Source organism: Leptodactylus fuscus, chromosome 6 (assembly GCF_031893055.1).
Source record: "Leptodactylus fuscus isolate aLepFus1 chromosome 6, aLepFus1.hap2, whole genome shotgun sequence".
NCBI classification, from domain to species: domain Eukaryota; kingdom Metazoa; phylum Chordata; class Amphibia; order Anura; family Leptodactylidae; genus Leptodactylus; species Leptodactylus fuscus.
The window spans coordinates 117980436-118007086 of NC_134270.1; the positions used below are offsets into that span (position 1 = coordinate 117980436).

The 26651-nt window shown below is 41.7% G+C and overlaps 1 protein-coding gene across 1 annotated transcript in view; it reads right to left on the reverse strand.

Annotated features, from left to right (window-relative positions):
* Positions 1–26651, reverse strand: part of MYO1D (myosin ID) — a 72310-nt gene that overhangs the window by 11995 nt on the left and 33664 nt on the right. Inside the window, exons 2-20 of the mRNA XM_075277137.1 lie at positions 21411–21619; positions 20570–20663; positions 19583–19748; positions 18727–18780; positions 15221–15316; positions 15010–15126; positions 13123–13326; positions 12895–13040; positions 11439–11553; positions 11139–11309; positions 7828–7898; positions 7608–7682; positions 4350–4482; positions 2983–3149; positions 2624–2831; positions 2319–2542; positions 2093–2237; positions 1190–1294; positions 688–801 (exon numbers count right to left, since the gene is read on the reverse strand). Coding sequence (XP_075133238.1) covers positions 688–801; positions 1190–1294; positions 2093–2237; positions 2319–2542; positions 2624–2831; positions 2983–3149; positions 4350–4482; positions 7608–7682; positions 7828–7898; positions 11139–11309; positions 11439–11553; positions 12895–13040; positions 13123–13326; positions 15010–15126; positions 15221–15316; positions 18727–18780; positions 19583–19748; positions 20570–20663; positions 21411–21619 — 2614 coding nt within the window. The remainder of the gene's footprint in view (positions 1–687; positions 802–1189; positions 1295–2092; positions 2238–2318; positions 2543–2623; positions 2832–2982; positions 3150–4349; positions 4483–7607; positions 7683–7827; positions 7899–11138; positions 11310–11438; positions 11554–12894; positions 13041–13122; positions 13327–15009; positions 15127–15220; positions 15317–18726; positions 18781–19582; positions 19749–20569; positions 20664–21410; positions 21620–26651) is intronic.

Here is a 26651-nt window from a genome sequence, read left to right on the forward strand (position 1 = left end):
TCACACTACCGTCGGTGTCCGACATGTAGTGTCCGCTCCTAGTGTCCGCTCAAAATCTGTCACGGACACTAGGAGCGGACACTAGATGTGTCCGTGACACCTGTCATTCACTTGAATGGGCATCGGGTGCGTTCTTTTGCACTCCGTGCCCGTCCTTTCCTGTCCGCAAGAGAAGATGTCCGACCTCTCAAGCGGACAGAGGAACCCTGCATGCAGGGTTTTTCTGTCCGCTTGAGAAGTCGGACATCTTCTCTTGCGGACAGGGAAGGACGGGCACGGAGTGCAAAAGAACGCACCCGATGCCCATTAAAGTGAATGACAGGTGTCACGGACACATCTAGTGTCCGCTCCTAGTGTCCGTGACAGATTTTGAGCGGACACTAGGAGCGGACACTACATGTCGGACACCGACGGTAGTGTGAACGCCCCCTAAAGCAAAATATATCTCTCTGCTAACAAAAATACTATAACGATTCTATATGTAATGAACCAAGATATCATATAGCCAATGACCAAACACGCCCAATACTCATGTTACCACGAGCGCTGCATCAAGCCCCTGAGATCCAAGAAGCTTGTCCAACTTTACATACGGCAATGACAACAGACAGAGAAAGACAAGCAGACAGATCCAGTTTAAGCTTATGGGTAGCTATTGCATTTAGGTGAACCCCATTCCTTACTTACATTATAGAGAGGTGTACTGCTCATGACTTTATACTGTTTGTTAGGATCCATTTTGTACAGGTGCCTATCAGTTATAAAGATGGCGCGATCTTCTACTTTATTAAATCTGTTGACCTGTGTGGTTAAAAAAAGGACGGCTATCAGATAATAAACCAATGCATACAGCCATTCCTTGGAAGTAAATGCACTACAACTCTAAGATAAGCCACAGATCAATAACTTTATAGAAGTAAATGCAAACAAATTGTAACATAGAAAAATCTAGACTGTATAGCAATGTACGACGTAGGTTGATAGATGGATGAATGATGGCAACAAAACCCATTTGTCTGTAATTTACACCGCCCGTAAGTATAAAAAACTAGGAAAAGAAATGTAAATACACTACTATTTTATTACGTCCGGAGATACTTCAGTAAGTACCACATAGACATACAGATCAAATTCCCAACAACCTGACAACAGCGGCTCAATGAGTGATATCATATAGATAGATGTATACCTTGCGTACGTTGCAGGAGAAGAGGGGTTGCATGAACTTGTCTTTTCTCTGTAGCTCACTAGCCCGAGACACAAAGAATGCTGAACCTTGGCTGTTTTCTTGTTTCTGTAAAAAATAATAAATTGTGACTTTCTGAATACAGAAGGAATGCTGGGAGATTACAGCTCTGACGCCTGCAGAACTGATAATTCAGCTATGGAGTGTATTGCAAGCTGTAACTCAGGGAAGCTAAAATAATATGTAATGCAGAGCATGGGGTGCTGTGCAGCACTGCACCTAGTAGAATAGGGACCCCCTATACAGAGGTTGCTGTGAAGTGGTCGGTGGGCTTATGCATCTTCTTCATTTTTGTAGATTTTGTTGAGATGTATAATGTTGGGATGTGCCGTCCATGTCTTCTTTTTTTTTCTGTCTGAAATGTTACTTCAAAATAGTATTTAAGGAGGACCTTTCACCTCCTGGGGCACATGTGGTTTAATACACCGCTAGAAAGCCATCAGTGCGCTGAATTCATCGCACTATTGACTTTCATGCTCTGTGCCCCCGGTGAAGAGCTATCAGTGCCGGTATTGTAGCTCTTCACAGTCAGTCAGAAACGTACTTCCTCACAGTAGCGTCTTTTGCGCTGTACTGTGGAGGCGATGAGGAACGCTCCCTCCCTTCCTGATAGTACTCATCCATAGACGAGTACTGGGGGGGCCTTTCTCACCGCTCTGCATCATTGCTGGGCGGTAAGCAATGTCCCCTCTCACACTTTTCTCAACTTTTCTAGATTTTTGGTATGGCATTAGTCACTTTGCAGGTACAGTAAAACACAGCTTTTTTTTTACTATGTTTTTCCGCAATGTGGGGCTTTAGCCTAAAAGTGGATATTCACTTTACATATTACTGACAAGCACTTACGGATGACAGGTAGTTCCCTTCCCAGCTCCTCTGTAGCCCCATATCAGCTCGGTGCCCTTTGAGAGCTTCAAAAGCAGCGACTTTAGCCTTGATTTTCGGAATGTCAGCTGGAGGAATGCTCTTTATTAGTTGGTACGCTCTCCATCTATACAAAGAGATTGCAAGTTCTGTTGGTTTGGTGACCATATCATAGCAAATCACTCATTCAATGCCACTTATAAAATACCTGTTGAATATACTCTGCATAAAATCCTGGAATCGTCGAAGCACCTTAGGAGGTGTGGGCCATTTTACATGCTTTCCATAATCTCTGCTGTTCCTTACTCCATTAAACCTACGGACCACCTCAAGAATATAGGACTTGACTTTGTAGCGTCTATAGTAGCGAAGTATTGTGAGGGCAGCCTTTGTTCTCTTATATCTCCAGCGGGCCAGTGTACCTCTCCACATCTGAAAGTTGAATGAACATAGATACTTAGAATGTATGAAATGGCCAAAAACTGAATATAGTTCACTTATACGTCGTCATACCTTTTGCAAGAAGAGGATGATTCTTATTAACATCTCACTGCGCTTCTCTTCCAGAGAGAACAGGGTACGCGGGGTGCGAATAAACACTTTGGTTTTACCATAGGCAGCATCTTGCTGGAAACCACACTCGGTCAAGAGTTTCTGGACAGCAATTTGGTCCGAAGGCAAATCATGGTTTGGCCATGTCAACTGGGAGATCATCTTGTACCTGGACAGAAGGTTAAAGACTGCAACTTAATATACTGTGTAATGTAAGATATCCATATTAAAGACAAATTATCACCCAATATGTCCTTACTCCCTTCAATATGATGGACATCTGTTTTTATGTATCAGGAATAGGAGAAAAATACACTTACCTGTGGAGAAACCTCTCATAAACTTGACGATATGCAAAACCAGCGCGTCGGACCCGGACATTTTCCAATAAGCCCAAATACTCCACTTGGTGTTTGCAGCGTTCTTCATCAAACAGAGATGGTGACTTTTTGTCATTTGGTTTAATGCAGCGCACGTAATATGGCTCCTGAGGGATCACCACAGATAACACAGCATTAGATAGGTGCAGAATAAAAGGGGCAAAGATTTTTTATGACTTGTCAGACATTGTCCCTGATTTATTATTGTGGAGGGAAGCTCTGGCCTGTAACTCAGGCAACTCCATATCACTACCAGATAAGTAATGCCGTGTAGCTATAAAGTTCCTTAAAGGAATTTTCAACAGGATAGACGATAAGTGCCTGATCCCTAGGGGTCACACCACTGAGACTCCCAAGAATTAGAAGAACAAGGGTTCTGTGTCTCTCCATTTGAAAAGAGCCAAGTACATCTTTCAGCCATCTTTGGATGTCCCAAAGAGTTGACGTGGCAGTGGGCATGTATGACTGTGGCTTCATTCGAATGGAGAGGTACATGACCCCTGTTCTTGTGATCACTTAGGGGTACAACCAGTGGTACCCGAATGATTAGGCACTTATTCTATGGACAAACCCCTTAACCTTATATAAAGCTTAAACTATAAAATGGCCTTCAAATGGTGAACATACTGAATACTACTATAGCATGCCAATATGTACAGGAGAGCGAGAGCTCTATTTGGGAGAAGCCAATCTTCAACACCTACAATAAATCCCAAAACTAAAAAAAAACCTCATAAAATTCACATGTTGGGGTTAGGTCCCTGGACGAAGCCCTGTAGCAGGGGTGAAACGTGCGTCGGACAGTTTATATGATGTTAAGGTGAGCTAAGGCATATTTTTTGTTCATATGTGGGCACTTTGGGATATAATTGAGGTCTGTGATCTTTGACTGCTATGCCATAAGTAACTTTACATATTAATGGACCAGTTGTCCTTTTTCTTATTATGGCATATATGTATGCATTTATACTATTCAATTAACCCGTTAGTTGCCCTGCCCATGGCTAAATACTGACTTCAAATACCTATGTTTTTGTCTCTCCCACATCACTTTGGCTTGCTGGCACCTATAAACCTTACGGTTTAGCCCGTTTACTTTATGTTATTTATGTAATGTATTATTGTATGTCCATGTGAAAAACTTTTTAATTGGATAGTAATAAAATATATTTTTATATTTATTTGTGGATATGGTTGTTTTCCCCGTGTATATGATGTTGGGGTTAGTGTCAAATAGTGAAGTCTGGTCATTACTCCAGTACTCTGAGGGCACACAGCAGTAAAACCCTACACTCCTCTTCTTTTACCTTGGATGCCAGATTGTCCACAAGGGCGATCATGGAGTTTTTGAATAATGTCGCTGCAGTCAGGGGACGCTTGGTGACCTCCGTGATGCTCAGCTTCCCTTCTGGCCACATAGTCTTCAGAACAGAATTAGTACTAAATAAAGCAAAAAAAAAAAAAAAAAAAAAAAAAGCTAAAAGTTTCATAATAAACTTTATAAAACTTTACATAGGGGTCTGACAAAAAGGAAACAATGGTTATTCTATACCCACAGCTTGTTTGGTAAAATAGTGTAAGAGAGACATTGGGGGAAGCCAACAGCAACCAATATGATAGGAGCTTACACCCCAACAATACCAGACTGCCAGTGTAAAGCCTTCATAAAACAGTAGCTATGGTTGGAGTACAAAATTTGTAAAGTGGGAGGTCACAGCCAGCACAGTAAGTAGTAAATAGATGGATAAAAAATGTATATATCCAAAGCTTACTTTGTCAGATGAGCGATACCTGGAGAGAGGAGAAGTCCTAAGAATGCGCGGAGGGTCTCCCGGCAAGACAGCAAATGGTAACGATGTACAAGAATATCCAGCACTCCTTGACTTTCTCTCAGTTAAAAAAATGACATTTATTTCGGAGCCATACTCCCTTTAAAAATCCATATGTACAACATGCACAAACGCAGACAGGTAAGATGGATTAGACAGAAACCGACGCGTTTCAAGGAACTAGCCTCTTACCTTAGCCTCTAAACCATGACTAAGAGGCTAGTTCCTCGAAACGCGTCGGTTTCTGTCTAATCCATCTTACCTGTCTGCGTTTGTGCATGTTGTACATATGGATTTTTAAAGGGAGTATGGCTCCGAAATAAATGTCATTTTTTTAACTGAGAGAAAGTCAAGGAGTGCTGGATATTCTTGTACATCGTTATGGTTGGAGTACGCTCAACTCCAGTCCTTTCTGAAGCAGTTTTCGCTCACTCCTCGCCTCTCTTCTCCTCCATTGGCCCTTGAATCCTATGTCGGGCGTCAGACCTCCCCCTCTCGTGCCCTTTCGCTTCTGTATGATGTTCTCCTCTCGGATGTCACTGCGGAACTCCCTCCCTACGTCGCCGCTTGGAACGCTGACCTTCCTGTGGGTTTGTCATCTGCGGATTGGGACCGGTCCTTTTTGCTCTCTCACAAGCTGGCCCTCCCTTGTAGTGCTCAGGAGAGGAATTATAAGATTCTGTCCCGGTGGTATAGGTGTCCAGTGCTTCTCCATAGGATTTTTCCCGCTGTTCCGGACTTGTGTTGGCGCTGTGGCTCCGCTAGGGGTACTATGTTGCACATATGGTGGGACTGTGACGTTCTGCGCCCCTTTTGGGACGCGGTGTTTTCTTTGTATTCCAGGGTTAGTGGGCGCTCGGTGACTGTCTCTCCCCAGCTGGCACTTCTGTCGGTTATCCCTGGTAAGCGGTCGGAGATTAAGAAGGACCTCCTGGGGCACTTTCTTATGGCCGCCAGGACCGTCATCCCCAGACACTGGTGCAGCCCTACCCCTCCCTCCTTGATTGAGTTCCTCCAGGAGTTCCTTCTTATTCAGCGGATGGAGACCTTGGTGGCGGAGGATTCCCCTGACTATTCCAAGTTTGAACTTCGTTGGCATCCCTGGGTTATGTTCCAGGAGTCGTCTGCCTTCTCTTCTGCCTTTGCTTGAGTGTGACATGGCCGTCTGTTTTCTTCTCCTTTTCTTCTTTTGCTTCCGTTGTGGTTCTTTTAGTCTTCGTCTTGTGTTTGTTTGTTTATTTCTTGTCTACTCCTTTTCCCTTTTTCCCTTTCTCGTTGGGCTATATTTGATTTGTGCGGAGGGGGGTCTTTTTGGCCTCCCTGTCCGCGGACTGTTATGTTTTTTCATTATTGCTCGACTTCATGTTTGTTGTTTGTTTTGTATTATTATGAAAAATCTTTAATAAAACCCGTTTAAGCATAAAACAGTAGCTAAACAGCAAATAGCAAACTTGTCAGGTTGTATGACAGGGAGGTGGCGTAAACCAGCAAATGTTTGCAGTCAACTATGTACATATAGTATACAGGCAGGAAAAGCCATGGGATTGTGTGAATGGTACAAGTACAATAAAAGGAAAAGCAAATAGAAAAAGTAGTTTAAAGTGTATTCATGCTGGCTAAGGAAACATGAAGTATATGTTTATATCACTGGTATCAGGATATTCAATAACAGTGACATATGTACCACCTAACTGGTCACCCTAATATTAGTACATTCATTAGAGGCAGAGATGATGCAAATAACATGTAAATCATATGACTGGGAGATTCCCTGTGATAATGTTCTCAGTGGCTCATAAATATTCAAGTACATAACAATAATAGTATACTCTGAATAGTTGGAAAATAATGGGGTTTTCTGAGAGTTACATATTAGAGACACATCTTTACGACCCGCACAGATCAGCTAAGTTTCACAAGCCTGCGATATTATGTTCATTCGTCACATGTCCTGTTTGTAGCTCAGTCCTATTCAAGTCAATGCAACTGAGCTGCAATACCAAATACCCTTACAACTCCAGTTATGAATAACTTTTCTTAGATGAACAGTTCATTTGAATATAAGAAACTTTGTAATGTATCTTATTAAGGAGATCTGTTTCCTTCACAACATATTAGGCTGCTCTCCTGCTCCTTATCATCAATCTGACTACTTGTTTACATAAGATTCATCTCTGTCTCTGTATACAGCCTCAGGCTAGGTTCATATAGGCACCTGGCTCTCCATCGCTCAGGCCTGACAGGGGGCCCGAACAACGGAGAGCTGGACCGCTAAAGCAGCAGTTACCCACAGACACCCTCGGACCCCATAGACTATGCTCGGTGTTCGCCATTTTTATATTGAAACTAGCAGAGAGAAAAGTCCTCTGTGCAAGACTTTTCACTCCACTAATTTCTGGCAATTTCTGCAGTGGAGTCTCCAACACAGATGTGAACCTAGCCTCACATACAGAGCTCTGGAGATGCCCTTTAAATTCCCGATGCCATTTATCCTATGGTATATCAAGCTGGGTTTCCCATAACCATTTTGTCAGGAGTGGGATTGATGCATCAGCGATTGAGAAGTAGCTGCACGACAATGTATATCCCAATTTATAAATAGAGCATGATCCGCCACATCACAGATCACTTATTTGAGATAAACAGGACTATTGATAAAGTAACAGGACCATCTGTTTTACAGTACAAAGGGTTTCTGTATAGAGAGCACACCAGGACGTTATTGTGTCTTCTCACCTGTTGTACATGAGTCTCTTGAAGTCCTGGAATAACGTGTCCTTATTCTTGTCAATGAATCCCACCACAGAGTACCTATTGGGAATAGAAATATAGTTCTGATTAGGAAGATATCACAATGCATCCATATAAATGTCACCAAGTCTAAATGGATAAAAATCGTCAACCCTATATTTGTGTGATGTTACTGGACTGTCATTCTCTGGGTTCCAATACTCACACAACATCTCCAGCATAGTGGCGAATTCGGAAATCTCTGTCGTATTCCAGAGCTTTATCTGTTGGACATACCTAAAGACATAGTGTGGATATAATGATATATAAAACCAACAAGAATGGTAAATAGTTTATACTTAACTGGAAGATTTACAACACAGAAACTAGAAGATCCAGTTGCCAGTAGGAAACCTCCAACAAGCTGCTGTTTACTGATCTGCTCTTTATATATGCTGCACCCCAATAGACCCCGCTTAAATATTTATTGCACTGTGTGCATTGTTTTATTATTTGTACAACTGTGTATTTATACCTGTATATAATTGTAGGTTTGCAGCTTCCCTCATGCATATTTCCCCCCTATTTTTGGAGTTACCCACTGTGTGGCGAGGTACACCCCTCCTTTACAGAGCACTTGTTTAGCCCAGTCAATTGTTGGCTGGGAATGGGTCGGGCTGTATTATTAACATCACTCCGCACAGAGAACTAAATGATCCTGAAGTGTGTCTGTTTCTTTCTTTTTTAGTTGCTATGATTCCTAGGATTTCTCTATCTGCCATGAGCTTGTATGTGTTTTTTCTCTTGTTATATACTACTGTACCATCTATGAAACTGTATCACTGAAATTTCCCCATTAAGGGACTATTAAAGGATTATCTTATCTTATTTTCTGGTTGAATAAACATGTCTTTGATTTGCCACTATTATATTATTACATAAATAGCAGTATGACGACCATTACAACCAGTTTAGCCATTCATATGAAAGCAAAAGGAATGCAAATTTTGGATCATGAGTACAAATATTAAACCACTTCCCAAACATCTCAAGATGTATGTGTATAGAAAAAAATCCCAAACATCTCTGAGATGTACACCCTGATAAGGAACACAACACATCACTATCGTATAAATATATAAGGTCTGCATCAGTAGCTGGTCACCAGCCTGTTGATGGTTTCCATAAAATCAACATAGATGGGGAGCAAACAGGGAATGCAGACTGCACGTGACGACTATGCAAGCAATGTCAAAGGTGAGGTTTCACTACATTCAAGCTGGTCATCCATATTCTAGCTGCTGCTTGAGGGAACAAGATGGTCACATCCAAAAACAATTTGTAGCAAGACCAGTGATGATTCAGGTCATGGCAAGTGTCAGATGAAGATTGACATGGGTCAGCTCAGTACACTACACTTATCCCCATTACATAGTCAGAGAGATTCTATGAATCCTATGCTAGGTTTCAAGGATCTTATTAACCATATCATGATGAACGTATTGAGCAGGTCTACATATACATACTGTTACTGCTTATATACAGTGAGCCTCCTCTGGTGACTAATAGCAGGGGCTGACCAGCAGCACTACCAATCTACCTCCTCATTGCACTGAGCAATGCCCTTCTCACACAGCTCAGATGCTTAGGGCATCCTTAAGGGTCTCTTTGTGCAATATACTTCGGCCATTTTCTGTTTTGTTGACATTTGACAACGAAAAAAAAAATCCCTCAGATTCCACAGCAAAGTGTTAAGGTCTAATGCCTCAAGGTCTGGAATACCAATAGGCCTGCAGACTGTGTAAATCAGGCGACAGCAGTATACAATGTCCATTGGCTAGACATGACATCATCTTTCAAGGTTTGATCCATGCACAACCCTGGTAATGCAGTCAGCAGGGATTCTGGCTCCCTCTGCTGGAAAGTTTAAGAACAACTTCAATACATTATTAATTTTAACAACTTCATTATGTTCCGTAATAAAAGGATTTTATAAATTATTAAGCTATTGACCTCTAGCATGAAACTAAGTCTATCTCAGTAATTGTATACATATTGCTTTATTTCTTGCCATCTATAGAGCGCCAGCATGTTCCTTGGCAATTTATCAGGATTGTAAACACTTATAGCAGTCCCTGTTATTGGTGGGACTTTGCAATATAATCTTCCCACTTCAGAAATACATTCATGCCTATAATGCTGGGTGCTTAGTAGTTATTACTACTACCTAACGGTGGGGTTCGGCTAAACTCCCAAGACATACCGATAGGTTAACTGGTTCCTGTGGCATAAAATCACACAACTTCATAACCCAGATACATCTTGTGTCTGCTATCAGTATTATGGCTGCTCCAATCTCTGATGGCCCCATACACATGAATGAATAATGCAAGCATCATAAACTTCATATCAGAACACTTTGTGTCTTAGTGTTCATGTCCTTTTAATAGATTAAGTAGCATGGCACAGGATAGAGGATTATACGTAGATGCAAATACAGTATATACTAGCACATTGTTCTCAAGGGTGAAGTAAGTGCAACTCTATAAAAAGACAAGTGAATGATAAATGACACCGCAGACACGCAATAAAGTGCTCAGACTTGTGAGATCGTATATCACACATATATTCCTATAATGGTAGTATACCCACCTATAACCAGAATTATTTAGTTTACCCTTTTTACCCCCAAAATAAAGGGATAGGATTACTTTCATACAAATGGAAAACCAAAAGAGCTAGCTAGTGAACGTAAAATTATTTCATAAATCCATACAAGGTCAAGGTGATAACAGTAAAATCTGTAATACAGCACTGTGCAAGTTTTAGACAGATATGGAATGCTATAAAGTAAGATAGTTTTCATATAATAGAAGTGTTAACAATTCTGTTAATTAACAAAAATTAACTAAAGTGAATGAGCAGAAGAGAAATGTAAATCAAATCCATATTTTGTGTCACCAACCACAGAGCTCAACATCATCCAGTCTGTCTGTGATTACATAAAGAGTCAGAAGGATTTGAACAAGCCTACATCTACAGAAGTTTCCAAGTGTACCTAGAAGAACTGATGCTGTTTTGAAGGCAAAGGCTGGTCACGCCAAATAATGATTTCTCTTTTGTTCAATTCAAAGGGGTTGGCCTCAGGGTAGGTTATGAATACCTGGTCCGTGGGGGCTCACAGCCGGCCCCTAGACCAATTTACAGTATGGTGCTATGTGGAAACCTGTCCTATACAGTATGGAGGACCTGTATAGTCCTTGGGAGCTATCACTGCAGCTCACCTCCCACAGACATCAATGACTTTTGCATAAGTTTTTTTATTTATGTCCTTGCACAAGGCTGCAAGGCCATAGTGCTAACCACTGAGTCATGGTAGGTCTTGCATTACAGAAAAAGCCCATACTTTGAAATATAGCAAGCACAAGAAGTTCTTTATGTATGTATCAGAACATATGGGTCTCATAGAGGGGAGGTCCACTTGGACAAACCATTGGTCTTTTACCCATTAGTTTTCCTTTCTTTGACTATAATTACCTTCCTGCTGGAGTAGTGGGCATGTTTTCCCAGTTGCTTGTTTAATGCATCCAGGAACATGGGGTCCGTCACTTTCCCAACATTCATACAGGCATCATCCAACAAAGATATGATTCCACGATGCTGCTGCTCAACCAGATCCACAATTATCTGGTTGTTAAAATAATCTATCTGTGAAAAGCATGAAAGAAGAGATGTATGAGACACCATTGTTAAGTCAACAGATCATTACTGCTTATGGGAATGAGGCATAGAAACTGCACAGGTTATATTCCCTCCTACCATGGTGCGCCTACTTACATGCTTCCAGGGAATCCCTTCTCTCTTATATTCCTCTTGCTCCTGGGTCAGGACAAGCTGAATGAACAATTGTTGTAGTTTCTCATTGCAATAATTAATGCAGAACTGTTCAAAACTGAAAGATATGGACAAGTATAGGGTCCGCCATCAGACATTGGAAACATCGCAATTCACTGCTGAACTAGAAGCTAAAGCCCACAGTACCAGACCCAGTGTAGTGTATTACTAGCCCTATGAAAATGAAATGATATATAAACTTATCAGTCTCCTTTGGAGAATGGAGGATAAGGACTACATAAAGGGAGGGAGTTAATATTACTGCACTAGTATTAAAGGGGCTGTCTGTGATTTAAAAATGGAAATAGCAGGGAGTGACACAGAATTTAAAAAATTAAAAACTTTTGCCCCCTCCTCGGTTCAAACCCCAGCTAGTCCAGCATTGCCATTCTGGGGGTCCTTGCCAGCCTCTATTTACAGGCCTGCAGTGATTATATGTAGTACATGTACATGTGACCATTGCAGCCAAATACCGACCTCATTGTTGACTTTGACATGCACATGTATGGTACGTATTTGCTGCAGACCGTTAGACTGAAGTTATAAAATTCCCTGATATTTGGGGTTTTCTTTAGTCCTGGACAGCCCCAGTTGTAAGATGAAGTGTCCAGAAATAATATTTAGTACATAAGGAGTGGAGGGATTGGAAATAGCTACTGATATCTCTCCTATGGGACTATATAATGATTATACGAGTGGCCTGAGGTGGGAGGTGCACTACTGCATGTGTCCCGGTAATAATAAAGGAGGTCACATAGAAATAAACTAGTTAAAGTCAATGTGATGCAAAAATTAACTCATTTTATATAACTGAAGTGTCTGTAACTATCTTCTCATAAAGTAATGGAAGGAGCCCTGTCCTCCTGTCATCATCTTCTAGAAATAACAAAATGACAGCTTTGCCATCAGGTTCTGATAAGTTAATGGAAAGTGACGACTAATATGGCGAAGTTTCCTTTGTCACTGCCACTGCCTCAAATCAAAGGATTGCCAAAATCAGTGTAAGGGACTGTTCACAATATTGAAAATGAAGAGGAATGTGAGGTGAACATCTGCCTTAGATTCCTCTTCATTTTCCGGCCTTCCAGCCATTCCACCGATTTCTCTTATTAGGGTCAGATGAATAGGCCTCATCAATGGGGCATTCACACCATAGAACCTGTGACTGTATCAGCACGATGCTTATTTTTCTAGCAATTTGATTCAATCTTCTCTTGAAAACAATGGGAGGCAGAATTAGGGAGGAATCAACTACTGATTTTGAGCTGGAATCCGCCTCAAAATCAGCGCCAGATTCCACCTTGTGAATAAACCATACCTACTAAACTTTGGGGCCTACTTTAACACCTGATTTACTAATAGATGACCAATTTTACATTTTGGATGAAAGCCATCACACCTGTTATTGTCAAAGATCTCAAATCCATAGATATCCAGCACACCAATAACGGTATTTTTGCCATGGAGAGCGGCATCTTGTTTTTTTACATCAATGACATCATTGATACGATTCACAATCCAGCAGAATAGGCGTTCATAGATGGCCTGTAAATGGAAATATATATAATTATTTTCATGAGTGACATATACAACAAAGCATTGCAGCCTCCTAGAGGTCAGTGGGTACCTTGGCGAAGGCATCCCTGCCATAGCTAGCTTCTTTCTCTGTATGCTGCTTGTCAATAACATCTCTGCCGGTGGCCACAGTCCTGAACAGAAGAGCCTTCTCAAGGAGTTCAAATTTGGAGCCAAGTAAGTCCGCCACCACTGACACAACTTTAGTATTCTCAATAAGGGGGGTATCCCCATCTACTATAAACTTGAGGTTTCCCTGAAAAAGAGATAATAGATGTCATTCAGGGCTCGTTCACATCTGCGGCCCGGCACTCCGTACTTAGGTTTCCGTTTCCTGCCTAAAACACAGGCAGGATACGGAAACCTGCAGGAGTCTCTTTCACTCATACATTTGAATGGGTGAGAAAGATGTCCGGCCGTGCGCGGCGGTGAGCGTTTTAGGCTCTCCGCCGCGAAACCGGGTTTTATAATCCGGACACAGAGTCGGACATGCAGTACTCTGTGTCCGGATAAAAAAATCCGGTTTCGCGGCGGAGAGCCTAAAACGCTCACCGCCGCGCACGGCCGGACCCGGTCTATGGAAACCATAGAACGGAGACCCCAAACGCAGGTGTGAACCCAGCGTCACTGTTATTGTAAATACTATCACAGAAGCCATATTAAATACATATTGAGGGTGCGTTCACACGATGTAACGTGCCGCGTGATGTAGCACGTATACGGCGTGTGAGACTTTGCGCGCCGTAAACGCTCCCATTGATTTCAATCGGAGTTAGGATCATATACGCCGCGTTATTTTGCTGCAAAATCACGGCCGCAAAATAACGCAGCATATACGATCCTAACTCCCATTGAAATCAATGGGAGCGTTTACAGCGTGCAAACTCTCACACGCCATATACATGCCAGATCACGCGGCACGTTACATCGTGTGAAGGCAGCCTTAGATGAGAATCTCCTCTTTCACATGACACCATAAGCAAGTTTCTCTATGTTATAATGTTAGAGATATTGCCATTTGAATTGATCCTATTGAAATGTGTTAGTAATATATATTACAACATGTAGTAACGACACAAAAGCTGTCAGAAAATCAAAAGATGTCTCAAAGTTTACTTACATTCTAAGCATAAAAAACCCACCTTTAGGTTTCCCTGTATAGGCTAGTATTGGCTCAGTATGGGACTTACTATATTGTGTATGTCTGATACCCTGGATGTGTCACAGTGACAGGTACCAGTTAGGCATCCTCTAGTAGAAGATATTTCACTAATACAAATATGCATGATACATGTAAAATAGATGTAGTGAGGCTTTACATTCCTACAGGATATCTAGTCACAGGGATCTTCTGATAAAATCACAAATAGATGTAAAAAGATCTTATCTGTAAAGTCTGTGACCTTTGAACAGCACTGACTTCCCGAAACAAGTGTCCATAAATCACCAAACCTCCTTAAGACACAAGTGAACAAAAACTTGTGACGGATTATCCATATCAGAAATCTCTAAGAACTGCCAAAGGAGACTGAGCACAGCGCATAGTCCTTTTAAACTGGAAATCAATGGTGGTCCAAAATCACAGACTTCACCAATGTTATCCAATACATCTATGGCATATTACATCATCATTTTGACTGGATTTTCCCTTTACGAGGTGACTTCCGAGCCAATATGATGTCTTGAGTTTTTCCTGTGAACACAGGAAACTAGCGCAGAGTCCTTGTTGGGTCTTGTAAACAAGTGTGCGTATATGTTTTGGCTCTCGTACGGTAGACTGTACTAGATATGTATATTTACACAGCTGGAGAGGAGGTCGGCCAATTTTTATACACTACTTCTTCTAAAAGATCATCGGTAGCGGCTGGTTGGCCACACTGTAACCTAAGCGCTGACACTTTCCTCTCTGTTTCTCCACCACATACTCGCACCTACTCACCAGATGTAAAATTGCGGCCAAGACTTTGTAGACAGTCTGGATCTCCTCTGGTTTAAACCCAATGACTTTCATGGCCTCTGACACTTCTTTGAATTCTCCAGCGTCATTGATGGAAGACTACATGACAAGTGAAGGGAATTACATCAGCTACATATGGACAATATATTGGTTCATGTGTTCAGCATATAATATTTTTATAATCTGCTCTCACCTTCATCTGCACCATAGATCGGGTGTAGGTGTAAGATGCAATATCCTTCTGGAGGTGAAGAGAACGCAGGGTCTGCTCAGGTGCTCCTAAGATCAACTACAAAGCAAAAAGCCCAGATCTATATGTAGTATGTTGATATAGAAATAAACAAGCAGTAAGTTATTTCCAAGCCGTCGTATTAGAATTTCTTGTGACTGTGCTACTCTAATACGTGGTAACTTTGTGCAGTTCTGTAAATCATATAAGGGAAGGTTTACATTACCGTTATTATCCGCCATTGTTCTCATCTGTCATAGGATGAGAGCAATGGGCATTATTTAAGTGACTGATACAGATGGAGCCCCCTCCATTTGTTGTCCATCTTCAGTCACAACAAAAACATGACAGAATCAGGTTTTTTACTTTTCTGTTGGAAGAAAAAGTCAAGCATGCAGGATTTGTTGTGTCATGTTGTGTACATTGTTATCAATGGGAACAGACAAAGATGGGGAGGGGGCTCTGTCTGCATTCTATCATTAATGTCTATTGCTCTCATCTTATGACATATGAGAGCAATGGATGTTCATAATGGTAGTGTGAATGCCCCCTAAGTTCAGTTCATTTTTGTGCTTTCCTTCTCCTCCCTATACTTTCTGTAATAGGAACAAACATGCCAAGAAATACCACCCAGCATAATATGAAGAAACAATAGTTTCTCTTTATATACCATCATGCCCTAGTATTTCCTGTCCCTTGACAAAGCCCATTACAGGAGAAACGCGCGTCAGGCGAATGTGTGATCAGATGGTGTCGGGGGTCTAGGTAGTATACTGTGTTGGGGGTCCTTGGTATGCTTTTTGTATCATCCATATGTGGGTTCATGCATGTACTTACTTATTGCATTTGGTGCACTTACAGTGCCTACAAGTAGTATTCAACCCCCTGCAGATTTAGCAGGTTAACACATTCGGAATTAACTTGGCCTTGTGACATTTGGACTGTAGATCAGCCTGGAAGTGTGAAATGCACTGCAGCAAAAAAGAATGTTATTTCTTTGTTTAATTTTTTTTTTAAATTGTGAAAAGTTTATTCAGAGGGTCATTTATTATTCAACTCCTCAAACCACCAGAATTCTGTTTGGTTCCCCTAAAATATTAAGAAGTAGTTCAGGCACAAAGAACAATGAGCTTCACATGTTTGGATTAATTATCTCTTTTTCCAGCCTTTTCTGACTATTTAAGACCCTCCCCAAACTTGTGAACAGCACTCTTAGGCTGCATTCACACGGAGTAAACGCTGGCGTTTTTTGTGTGTTTTTTGCACATAGCGCCGCGTTTACGCCGCGTAGCGTCGCGTTAACGCCGCGTATCCGCCGCGTTAACGCCGCGCTATTTAGCGGTGGCGTTGCCCGGCGTTAACGCCGCGTATACGCGGCGTTAACGCGACGCTACGCGGCGTAAACGCGGCGCTATGTGCAAAAAACACACAAAAAACGCCTGGCGTTACTCTGTGTGAATGCAGCCATACATGGTCAACATGGGAAAGACAAACGAGCATTCCAAGGCCATCAGAGACAAGATCGTGGAGGGTCACAAGGCTGGCAAGGGGTACAAAACCCTTTCCAAGGAGTTGGGCCTACCTGTCTCCACTGTTGGGAGCATCATCCGGAAGTGGAAGGCTTATGGAACTACTGTTAGCCTTCCACGGCCTGGACAGCCTTTGAAAGTTTCCTCCCGTGCCGAGGCCAGGCTTGTCCGAAGAGTCAAGGCTAACCCAAGGACAACAAGGAAGGAGCTCCGGGAAGATCTCATGGCAGTGGGGACATTGGTTTCAGTCAATACCATAAGTAACGTACTCCATCGCAATGGTCTCCGTTCCAGACGAGCCCGTAAGGTACCTTTACTTTCAAAGCGTCATGTCAAGGCTCGTCTACAGTTTGCTCATGATCACTTGGAGGACTCTGAGACAGACTGGTTCAAGGTTCTCTGGTCTGATGAGACCAAGATCGAGATCTTTGGTGCCAACCACACACGTGACGTTTGGAGACTGGATGGCACTGCATACGACCCCAAGAATACCATCCCTACAGTCAAGCATGGTGGTGGCAGCATCATGCTGTGGGGCTGCTTCTCAGCCAAGGGGCCTGGCCATCTTGTCCGCATCCATGGGAAGATGAATAGCATGGCCTACCTGGAGATTATGGCCAAGAACCTCTGCTCCTCCATCAAGGATCTTAAGATGGGTCGTCATTTCATCTTCCAACAAGACAACGACCCAAAGCACACAGCCAAGAAAACCAAGGCCTGGTTCAAGAGGGAAAAAATCAAGGTGTTGCAGTGGCCTAGTCAGTCTCCTGACCTTAACCCAATTGAAAACTTGTGGAAGGAGCTCAAGATTAAAGTCCACATGAGACACCCAAAGAATTTAGATAACTTGGAGAAGATCTGCATGGAGGAGTGGGCCAAGATAACTCCAGAGACCTGTGCCGGCCTGATCAGGTCTTATAAAAGACGATTATTAGCTGTAATTGCAAACAAGGGTTATTCCACAAAATATTAAACCTAGGGGTTGAATAATAATTGACCCACACTTTTATGTTTAAAATTTATTAAAATTTAACTGAGCAACATAACTTTTTGGTTTGTAAGATTTATGCATCTGTTAATAAATCCTGCTCTTGTTTGAAGTTTGAAGGCTCTAACTTATTTGCATCTTATCAAACCTGCTAAATCTGCAGGGGGTTGAATACTACTTGTAGGCACTGTATATGGTTACTTTTGCATTTTATTTTACCCACTGATTTTTTAGTATATTTCTTCATTGGGATCATTATGCACATTTTCATTCGTATCCTAGTACCCCTCACCTTCTGATCAGGGTATTATTCAGTTCCCCTGTGTATGTCATTTATATTATGTGTTGTTATTGTTCATCTTGTAATACTCATTACTATTTTAATAGTACTACTAAAAATATTTTTTTTTATCATATTATGCTGGGTGGTATTACTTTGCACGTTTGTTGTTAATATACATCTGCACATTATTCATTGTTTTGTGTTTTATATATCTGTAATAGGAAACAGATGACAGACAGCTATCATTGTCAGCCATGTTAGCTCTCATGCCATGCACAATAGAGGTTGGTCAGCCAAACATGCCAATTTTGACCAAGTTGAACAAGATATGTATGGTGAGCATGAGCTCTTCTTGGTAGTCAATAATAACTAAAGAGAACCTTGACATCTCTATTAGAGATGAGCAAACACTATTCGAAACGCTGTTTCGAATAGCACGCTCCCATAGACATGAATGGCCACTTCCATTCATTTCTATGAGAGCGTGCTATTAGAAACGGCTGTTTCGAATAGTGTTCGCTCATCTCTAATCTCTATCATTGTCCATAGCCAGTCAGTGACCAGTCTGTACACTATATGTTAGGTATGTATTGTGACCAAGCAAGACAGTTGTAAAGAGAAAGAGTCCATATGGAATATTGAGATTTTTTTGTAAACAAGTAAGACCAACCTGATAAAAGGAGTGGAAATTCCTCTCTCCAAGTTGCTGGACAATCACCCGAGACTAAAAGAGACCATATGTGGAAATAAACCAATTGCAATGAATACTATATATTAGCAACAGGGGTGCACAGGTAGAATTGCATCTACATCTCTGGTGCGTGAGGAGGCTATAAAGCCATTCTACCACTTAGGGCTAGTTCACACGGGGCCAAAGGGGCGGATTTTGACAGCGGAATCCACGACATAATCCGCCCCTTTACAATGGTGGACTATGGAGACCACTAGCGTCCTTTTTTCCGCTATTGGCAACTGCCGATAGCGGAAAAAAAGAAGCAAGCTGCCCTTTCTTCAGGCGGATTCGTGGCACGCTGAGCAACAACCTCCGGCGTCGGCCAAATCATTTGAGCCGACTCCAGGGTGGGGGAAACCGCGACCGCGACATCGTGGCAGGCAGGTTTTGACCATATTTTGACTTGGCTTCCCGAGTCAAAATATTGTCAAAATCCGCCCCACCGCCCCCCGGTGAAAGAGCCCTTAAAAAGACACCAGTATTAGAAAAGACACATGATTAGCGGGGGCCCTAGAAGTAATATTGTAGTGATCAGACACAACACATATCCTGTGCGCAGGTGATATTCTCTATTATGGGACAAAGACTAGTTGCTAGACTATGTGTTGGTATATTGTTTACGACTTAACCTGTATTGGTCAGCTAGGCCATACAGTAGACCTGAAGATGGTAGAACATGTTCACACATACAATGTAATAGCTATTATACAAGCCTGCACCACTACAATACTGTATATAAATGGACAATTCTAGTCCTCCAAACTGTTCACATCACTAAGTAGTTGTCACCTACTTTCTCCAATAGATAGTTACTGATGTGTCCGCCAATAGGATCTCCTTTGAAGTCAAAGTTAATGTCCATGTATTTTCCAAACCGGCTGGAGTTGTCATTGCGGTTAGTTTTCGCATTTCCAAAAGCTTCCAAGACACAATTAGACTTCAGCAGCATATTCTTCACCCTGTGGAATTGTATAGGAGACAGTGGGTTTATATAGTGTCACAAAAACAATAGAATACAGATTTTAGCAAGGCCCTGTAAGTGTTAAAGGGATACTATCATTAAAACTCTTTTTTTTCCTGCCTACCATGTAGGAATAGTCTTAAGAAAGGCTATTCTTCTACTACCTTTAGATGTCTTCTCCACCGCGCTGTTCGGTATATAATCCGGCTTTCGTCGGTATGCAAATGAGTTCTCTCACAGCACTGGGCACGGTCCCCGGCGCTCAAACAGCACTGGGGGCGTCCCCAATGCTGTGAGAGAACTCTCCAGCACCGTCTCCATCTTCTTCAGGAATGGGCTCTCTTTGCGTCTTCTTCCGGCCGTGGCTTCAAACTTCTAAGCCTCGGGCCTAGGGCAAAGCCGACTGCGCATGCCCGCGGGCCACAAGAAAATGGCCGCTTATACAGTATTGTAAGTGGCCATTTTCTTGTAGCTGCCTGAGGCCTAGAAGTTTGAAGCCACCGCCAGATGAAGACGCGAAGAAGACCCGTTCCTGAAGAAGATGGAGACGGCGCTGGAGAGTTCTCTTGCAGCATTGGGGATGCCCAAGTGCTGTTTGAGCGCTGGATACTGCCCCCAGTGCTGTGAGAGAACTCATTTGTATACTGACAAAAAATGGATTATATACCGAACAGCGAGGTGGAGAAGACATCTAAAGGTAGGACAAGAATACCCTTTCTTAAGGCTATTCTTACGTGGTAGGCAGAAAAAAATGAGTTTTAATGATAGGATCCCTTTAAGGACATTGATCCCCCCCAAAAAAAAAAAAAAAACATTCACCTCTCCACCTCAGCTCTCTGGCTTGGATTAGTAATGGCGGCTATGTACTGCATTATATATTTACTGGCTTCAGTCTTCCCAGCTCCACTTTCTCCTACAAGAAAGAAAATTAGAAAGAAAGTGTTAAAAGTCTAAGCTTAAAAAAAAATATCTGTAATTTTACTCATGCCATTTTGTGGCAATTATGTTCATAGTATATCTTTATATAGGTCAGAGCTCCATTTTACTGTTAAAGAGTACCTATCACCACCTCTGCCAAGTCCATATTTTTGCATCAGCACTGCTTCACTGATTCTGGCACAGTTGGAATTTTTTTCTCTAGCCCCCACTTTTCGTGAGCAATCAATGCAGTTAGTTTTGGTGCCTGATATACTATCTAGGCTCTTAGGCTCTATTCTGAGCTCTGACATTGTCCACCTCTGAATGAAGCTCAGAATCATGACTCCTTGTCTGCTCCTGCCCATTTGACATTTCATAGCCAAAGTAGCATATCAGGCACCAAAATTATCAGCATTGATTGCTCAGGAACAGTGGAGGCTACAGAAAAATTCCAACTGTGCCAAAATCAGCGAATAGGTGCCTATTAATAGATGCTAAGACGTGGAATGGGTGCAGGGAGCATTTGCTATACTGTGGGGCATATTAATTACCTTACACCAGATATCTGGAGTAAGAAAGTCGCAAACCTCTGCTTTTTAAACACCAGATGCAACAATAAATAAAACATTTATAAAGAGGCAGTTCTTTCATCGATGATGGGCTTATAAGGAATGGCATTCAATATGCCAGTCTTCATAAATATACCTGTATGTTATGAGAAAGCGCGACAATAGCAATATACCTGATATTACTATACATGTGTCTTTGCAGCGCCTCTTCATGGCCTTGTAAGCAGCATCTGCGATGGAGAAGAGATGTGGTGGTCTTTCATACAGCTCTCTTCCTTTATACTGTTCTATCGTGTCCTTCCCATAGATTGGAAGATTCTTGTAGGGGTTCACGGAGACCACCACCTCCCCAATAAATGTATAGATACGTCCCTTCTCAAACCTGTACCAAAAGGTAAATAAAAAAAAGAGAGAGAGAAAATTAGAAGAATTTTCCAAATATTCCATGGATTTTTTCCAATGTTTAGTCGTAAGACTTCTTATACAATAGACAATAGCCATTGTTCACTAGTCGTCCATTAGAATGCAGTCTATCCAGTCAATCAATTCACCAATGTGTCACATTCTTCTGGCAATGACGTTATAAATAACACCGGCTTCTTTGACGTGAGATATAGAAATTTTCTGGCACATTTACAGCTTATTTAACAGCTCAGTTCTGTTTCATTGGCATATGCAAAACTTTTATACAGGGGAGACTAAAACACACCATGTGCAAAACACAAAGTATACAGATATACCAGGCTGCACTTATGAATTGGAGCGTGCAGCTGACCTGGGGCGTCTAGTATGCTGTGTAAGCGGAGGATATACCCTTCTACCCTTCCTTCTGTACGATAGTTTGATTATATATTATTTTTAACCCTAATAATTCTGGGCTTAGGAGTCCAGTGGGTGGTTCTCCTCACTGGCTGACAGCTCTCTCTGCACTCAAGGACTGCTGTTAAGACCGCCTACTGGACTCCGAACAGGAATGAATGAAATACAAGTTATATTGAATCATTCCCACAACAAACTATCAATTTGCTCAACTTTCCTTTGTTTTAACATTGATATTTGCTACCCATAGATGGAGGTGCATGTTCCCTTGGCAGATTTGCTTATGCCGTGATAGAAGATAAATACCGGAGACCATCACCAATTCCAAGAACGGGGGGTTATTTACCTCTGATACATATTAAGCCTGACTACAGTCAGGGCATAACTGGTGGTGGATGGTGCTTCCATTCAGTTCAATCAGAGCGCCGGATACAGGCAAAGTAAAGCACTCGGCTATTTTTGGCACCCCCAATGAAGTGAATGAGAAGACCGTACACCACTAGTCATGCCCATATTCAGCCTACTATGGTCAAGCTCAATGTACGGCAGGGGAAAGCACCTCCTGTTCTTGCCTAATGGCATAACCCCTACAAGATGTTAGACTGACCCTTTAACCCACAGTGTCCTAAGATGTTGACAAAAGTAAATAAGTTGCCACTTTACCTATACCACCACAAGAGGGAGCTCATCTACAACATACAGTAAAAAAAGGCATCATAAAACCTGCAAACTGTATATTAACCTAACCTTAATTGACCGCCTAATGTTAGTGTGTATGTATTATGTAAGTAAGAAGCACTTTCATCTGGAGGCAGTAGTTTTTGGAGATTGGCAGCTCCCTACAGATGTTTCATATATATGATTAGTCACACTTTATACTATGTATTTTTTATTGATCCATGCACTTTGTTCTCTTGCATATGAATTGCTAAGGAGACCCTTACGTTTAGTACATGTAAAAACACTGTTTTCTGACCTGCACTACTTCTTGATATGTATATTTTGCATTTTTCATTAATCTGAGATATAATTGAATGTAATTGGATCTAGTTTGACTATGTATACATACTAGAACCCGCACGCGTGATGCTCTGCTTGAAAATGGTTCCATAGAGGGACGGAAAAGTTCACTGGTGAATAAACATTATTTCTCTGGAGCGCTGCATTTTCCTTGCATAAATTGAGAGACTGTGCAGGATTTGAGTCTCTAATTTATGTATATATTGGATATGATTCTTGCAATTGCCTGAACTCTAATCCACTAACCAATATTAAACCTGAAATCACCATTCATCATGTGTTTTTATTACATCAGGCACCTTTCGAAGAAAGAGCAACATTGAAAGACTTAGGATTGGCTCACATCTGCGAACGGGTTTCCATTTAAAGGGTCCACTTGGGGACTCCCCAAACAGAAACCTAATCTGTATAAAAAAGCGGCTACTTTAGGAACGCGTGGTTTCCGTTCAGTTTCCGCACGAAAAGGGCGAAGAATGCGAATGCACATTTTTCATGCAGAGGGGGAAACGGAATCCTCGGATGTGGTAGCAAGCACAGATGTGAACCAAGCCTTAATGTGCAGAAAACAAGAGAAGCAGTGTGAAAAGGCATATGTGTACTGCAAGGTTTATGACAGACAATAGTCCCAAAATGATAGAAAGATCAACTTAAGAATATTGTACATTACGTATGCAAGTGTCTTCACTCACAAAGCACCTAACCTCCGTCCATGTGCATAACCCATTCCTGTTCTCATATACAGTATATAACTGCGTATGTTAGGCTGGGTTCACATGCTCAGGTTTAGTGTCTAGTTTTCGACGCCAAAACCCAGGGTGGATCATAAAGGCAAAGCACATGTGAAGGGCAGACTTCTCTTTTTCTATTACACTGCTGGCTTTGGCTTCAAAGACGGCATCAAAGGTGAAAACGCGCCCTTATTTTACAGTTTTAGACTAAGGTCCAGTTCACATCTGCATTCGGGTCATTCTGTTCCCCTCGCCGCATGAAAGATACGCAGAGAAAAGTACTGCAGGCAGCGCTCTTCTCTCAACATTTTTCGTGCAGAAACCACACAGACCCCAATATAGTCTAAGGTAACTGCATTTTTTAATCTGTTCAGAGGGGTCCCCAAGTGGAAACCCATGCACAAGTATGAATCGGGGCTAAGTGAAGCGCTGTGGAAACGCATCACCTTTTTTTCTGCAGTTTTCCTATGTTTTTAAAAACACTGCAGATTTTTTTCTGCAACATGGAGGAGTTTAGCCAGAATCCTATCCACTTTGCAGGTACTGTAAAAGGCAACATATTTTGCTGTGGCGTTTCCACCATGGCCAAAACGCTGCGTTTTCAAAACATGGGTCCAGGCTTTACACGTCATTCAGTTCCCCAGGTCTTCAGTAAAGCAAACACATTTCCTTTCCATTGTAAGCAATATTTTTCTGCAGGCTATAATTTCGAGTCACAGCTGCACTACCTGCATCCACAGGGAGATAACAGGTGGCTCTATGTACCTTCTTTCCATAGCAATAATCTTCACACCATAATAACAGTACATTGGTAATGTAGAAATTATAAGATCAACCCAAAAGCAAACAGTAACCAAATAACTGAAATCTCCATCATTTATTCTCTATGGACAGGGAACCTTTGCAATAAGAAAGCTTTGGCTTCTCTAAAACTTTAGGAACAAAATATTTCAGGTGGCAAGGAATCCTCGACCAAATCAGACATTGCTTTACTTTGTACCCACATTACCAGCCTGAACCCACCAAATATAAGATACAAGAAAGGCAAGATGGAGGATCGAGAAGCCTGAGGAGCAAACGGGACACTTAGTATAAACACGGAATGAAGGATGGCCAAGAATAAAACTCAACATGACGGCACATAGAAATTATAATCTCGCCACTAACGCTTTAAACCCAAAACAGACTTTATTCTGCTTGACTAATGTCATCCAGACATCGCTCATACACCAGTCACAACCCTAAAATGTAGAAAACTGACCACGACTATTTGTGGCAGACAGTGAACAATAATTCGAAACCTCGAGGCGGCTCTGGGGTTAAGCAGGGGAAAGATGTTTGGAATACAAGCTATAAATAGGTCGAGTTTCCTTTCCCAAATTTTATATAATGCCTCTTTATACCTCAAAGTCAGCAGGAGCACATTGAGAGCGAGAGAGGCCCAGAGCCAGCGGGAAGGGTGGGAGCAAGCAGCACAGTCAACTAGTAGGACAGTGTGGGTTAAAGGGTCAGTCTAACACCTCCTCAGTCATCATAACTGGAATGCACAAAGCTCTGACTAGACACATGTACATCTAACAACATGAACATGAAGATGGAGGTTGTACATACTGAAACTCCACATAATACTATGTTACAGCCTGGCTCTGCTGAAATGGTACAAAACTTCAGACAGCAGTTTATAGTCGTCATATTCCCTGGGGGTCACAAATGCCGAGCAGTTTGGCAGAGCTGGTGGTCCTTTCCCAGAATTGTATTTCTACAGATTAAAAGGGACTCTGGCCCAGATTTACCATTGTGGTTATGAATAGACCCTGGCGTAAACAGGGTGCATCTTTGGCGCATCTAGTTTTGGCTAAAATTTTGACCTGCTAGGCATGTGAGTATGGACACTCAGAAAGTGTGGGCTCAAAGTATGCTAACTAACTGGCAGTATAAATTTAGACTAGACAGATATGCCATATTTATAATCCAGCCTCAGCGACTGTGATAAACCTGGCACATTGTCAGACTGCTTAAAGGAAAAGCGTTGCAAGAAAATTACTTTTTAATTGAGTTTTTCAAATAATTTTTGCTGAGGTTTTAAAAAAGTTTCACTATTATATTTATGTTAAAACAAAAATCCTAAAAATCCTATAATTCTGACTTTGGCCACTTGGCCATATAATATGCTGAGACTTCCTGTTGTCTATAGGAGAAATCTTTGCAGCAGTCACCTCACTTATCAGCACACGGATGATCCCACCTATCATGTATATATAGATATAGCGATTTCACAGCTTATCTGTGCCCTCTCTACACAATGACCTCTGTCCAGAGCACACCTAGAAAACTCTCCCATAGAAGTGAATAAAGTCCATTGTGTCTATGGGCCATGATCCTTCTATAGGAAACAGTAAGTCACAGAATGTTTTAGGCTTAGTGGCAAAAAATTTAATTAAAAGATTATTAGGATTTTTTTTTTTTTAAATATACCGTAGATGGAAAATTTAAAACATCATCGAAATTCTTAAAAACTATATTCAACATAAAAACATGATTAAAACAATAAGTCATTGCTTAGTGACTGAAAATAGCGGCAGTAAACGTGACTATTAAGCAAAATGCAGATGACTGAGTGCATGTCGCTGGACCGTGAGTGAATGGCTCGGACAGGACAAGGATGACATTTGTGTGCCGTCTGTGCCTCCATGGCCCCATTCATTGAGTTAATTGAAAACAGTCCACAAAATGGGTAGGAATAGGACCTGTCCTGAGTTTTGCTCACGGCCTTATACACGGGACTCTGAAACTACGTGGTCATGTGTATAGGGCCAAAGAAATTAATTGGTCAGTGTGGTACCTATG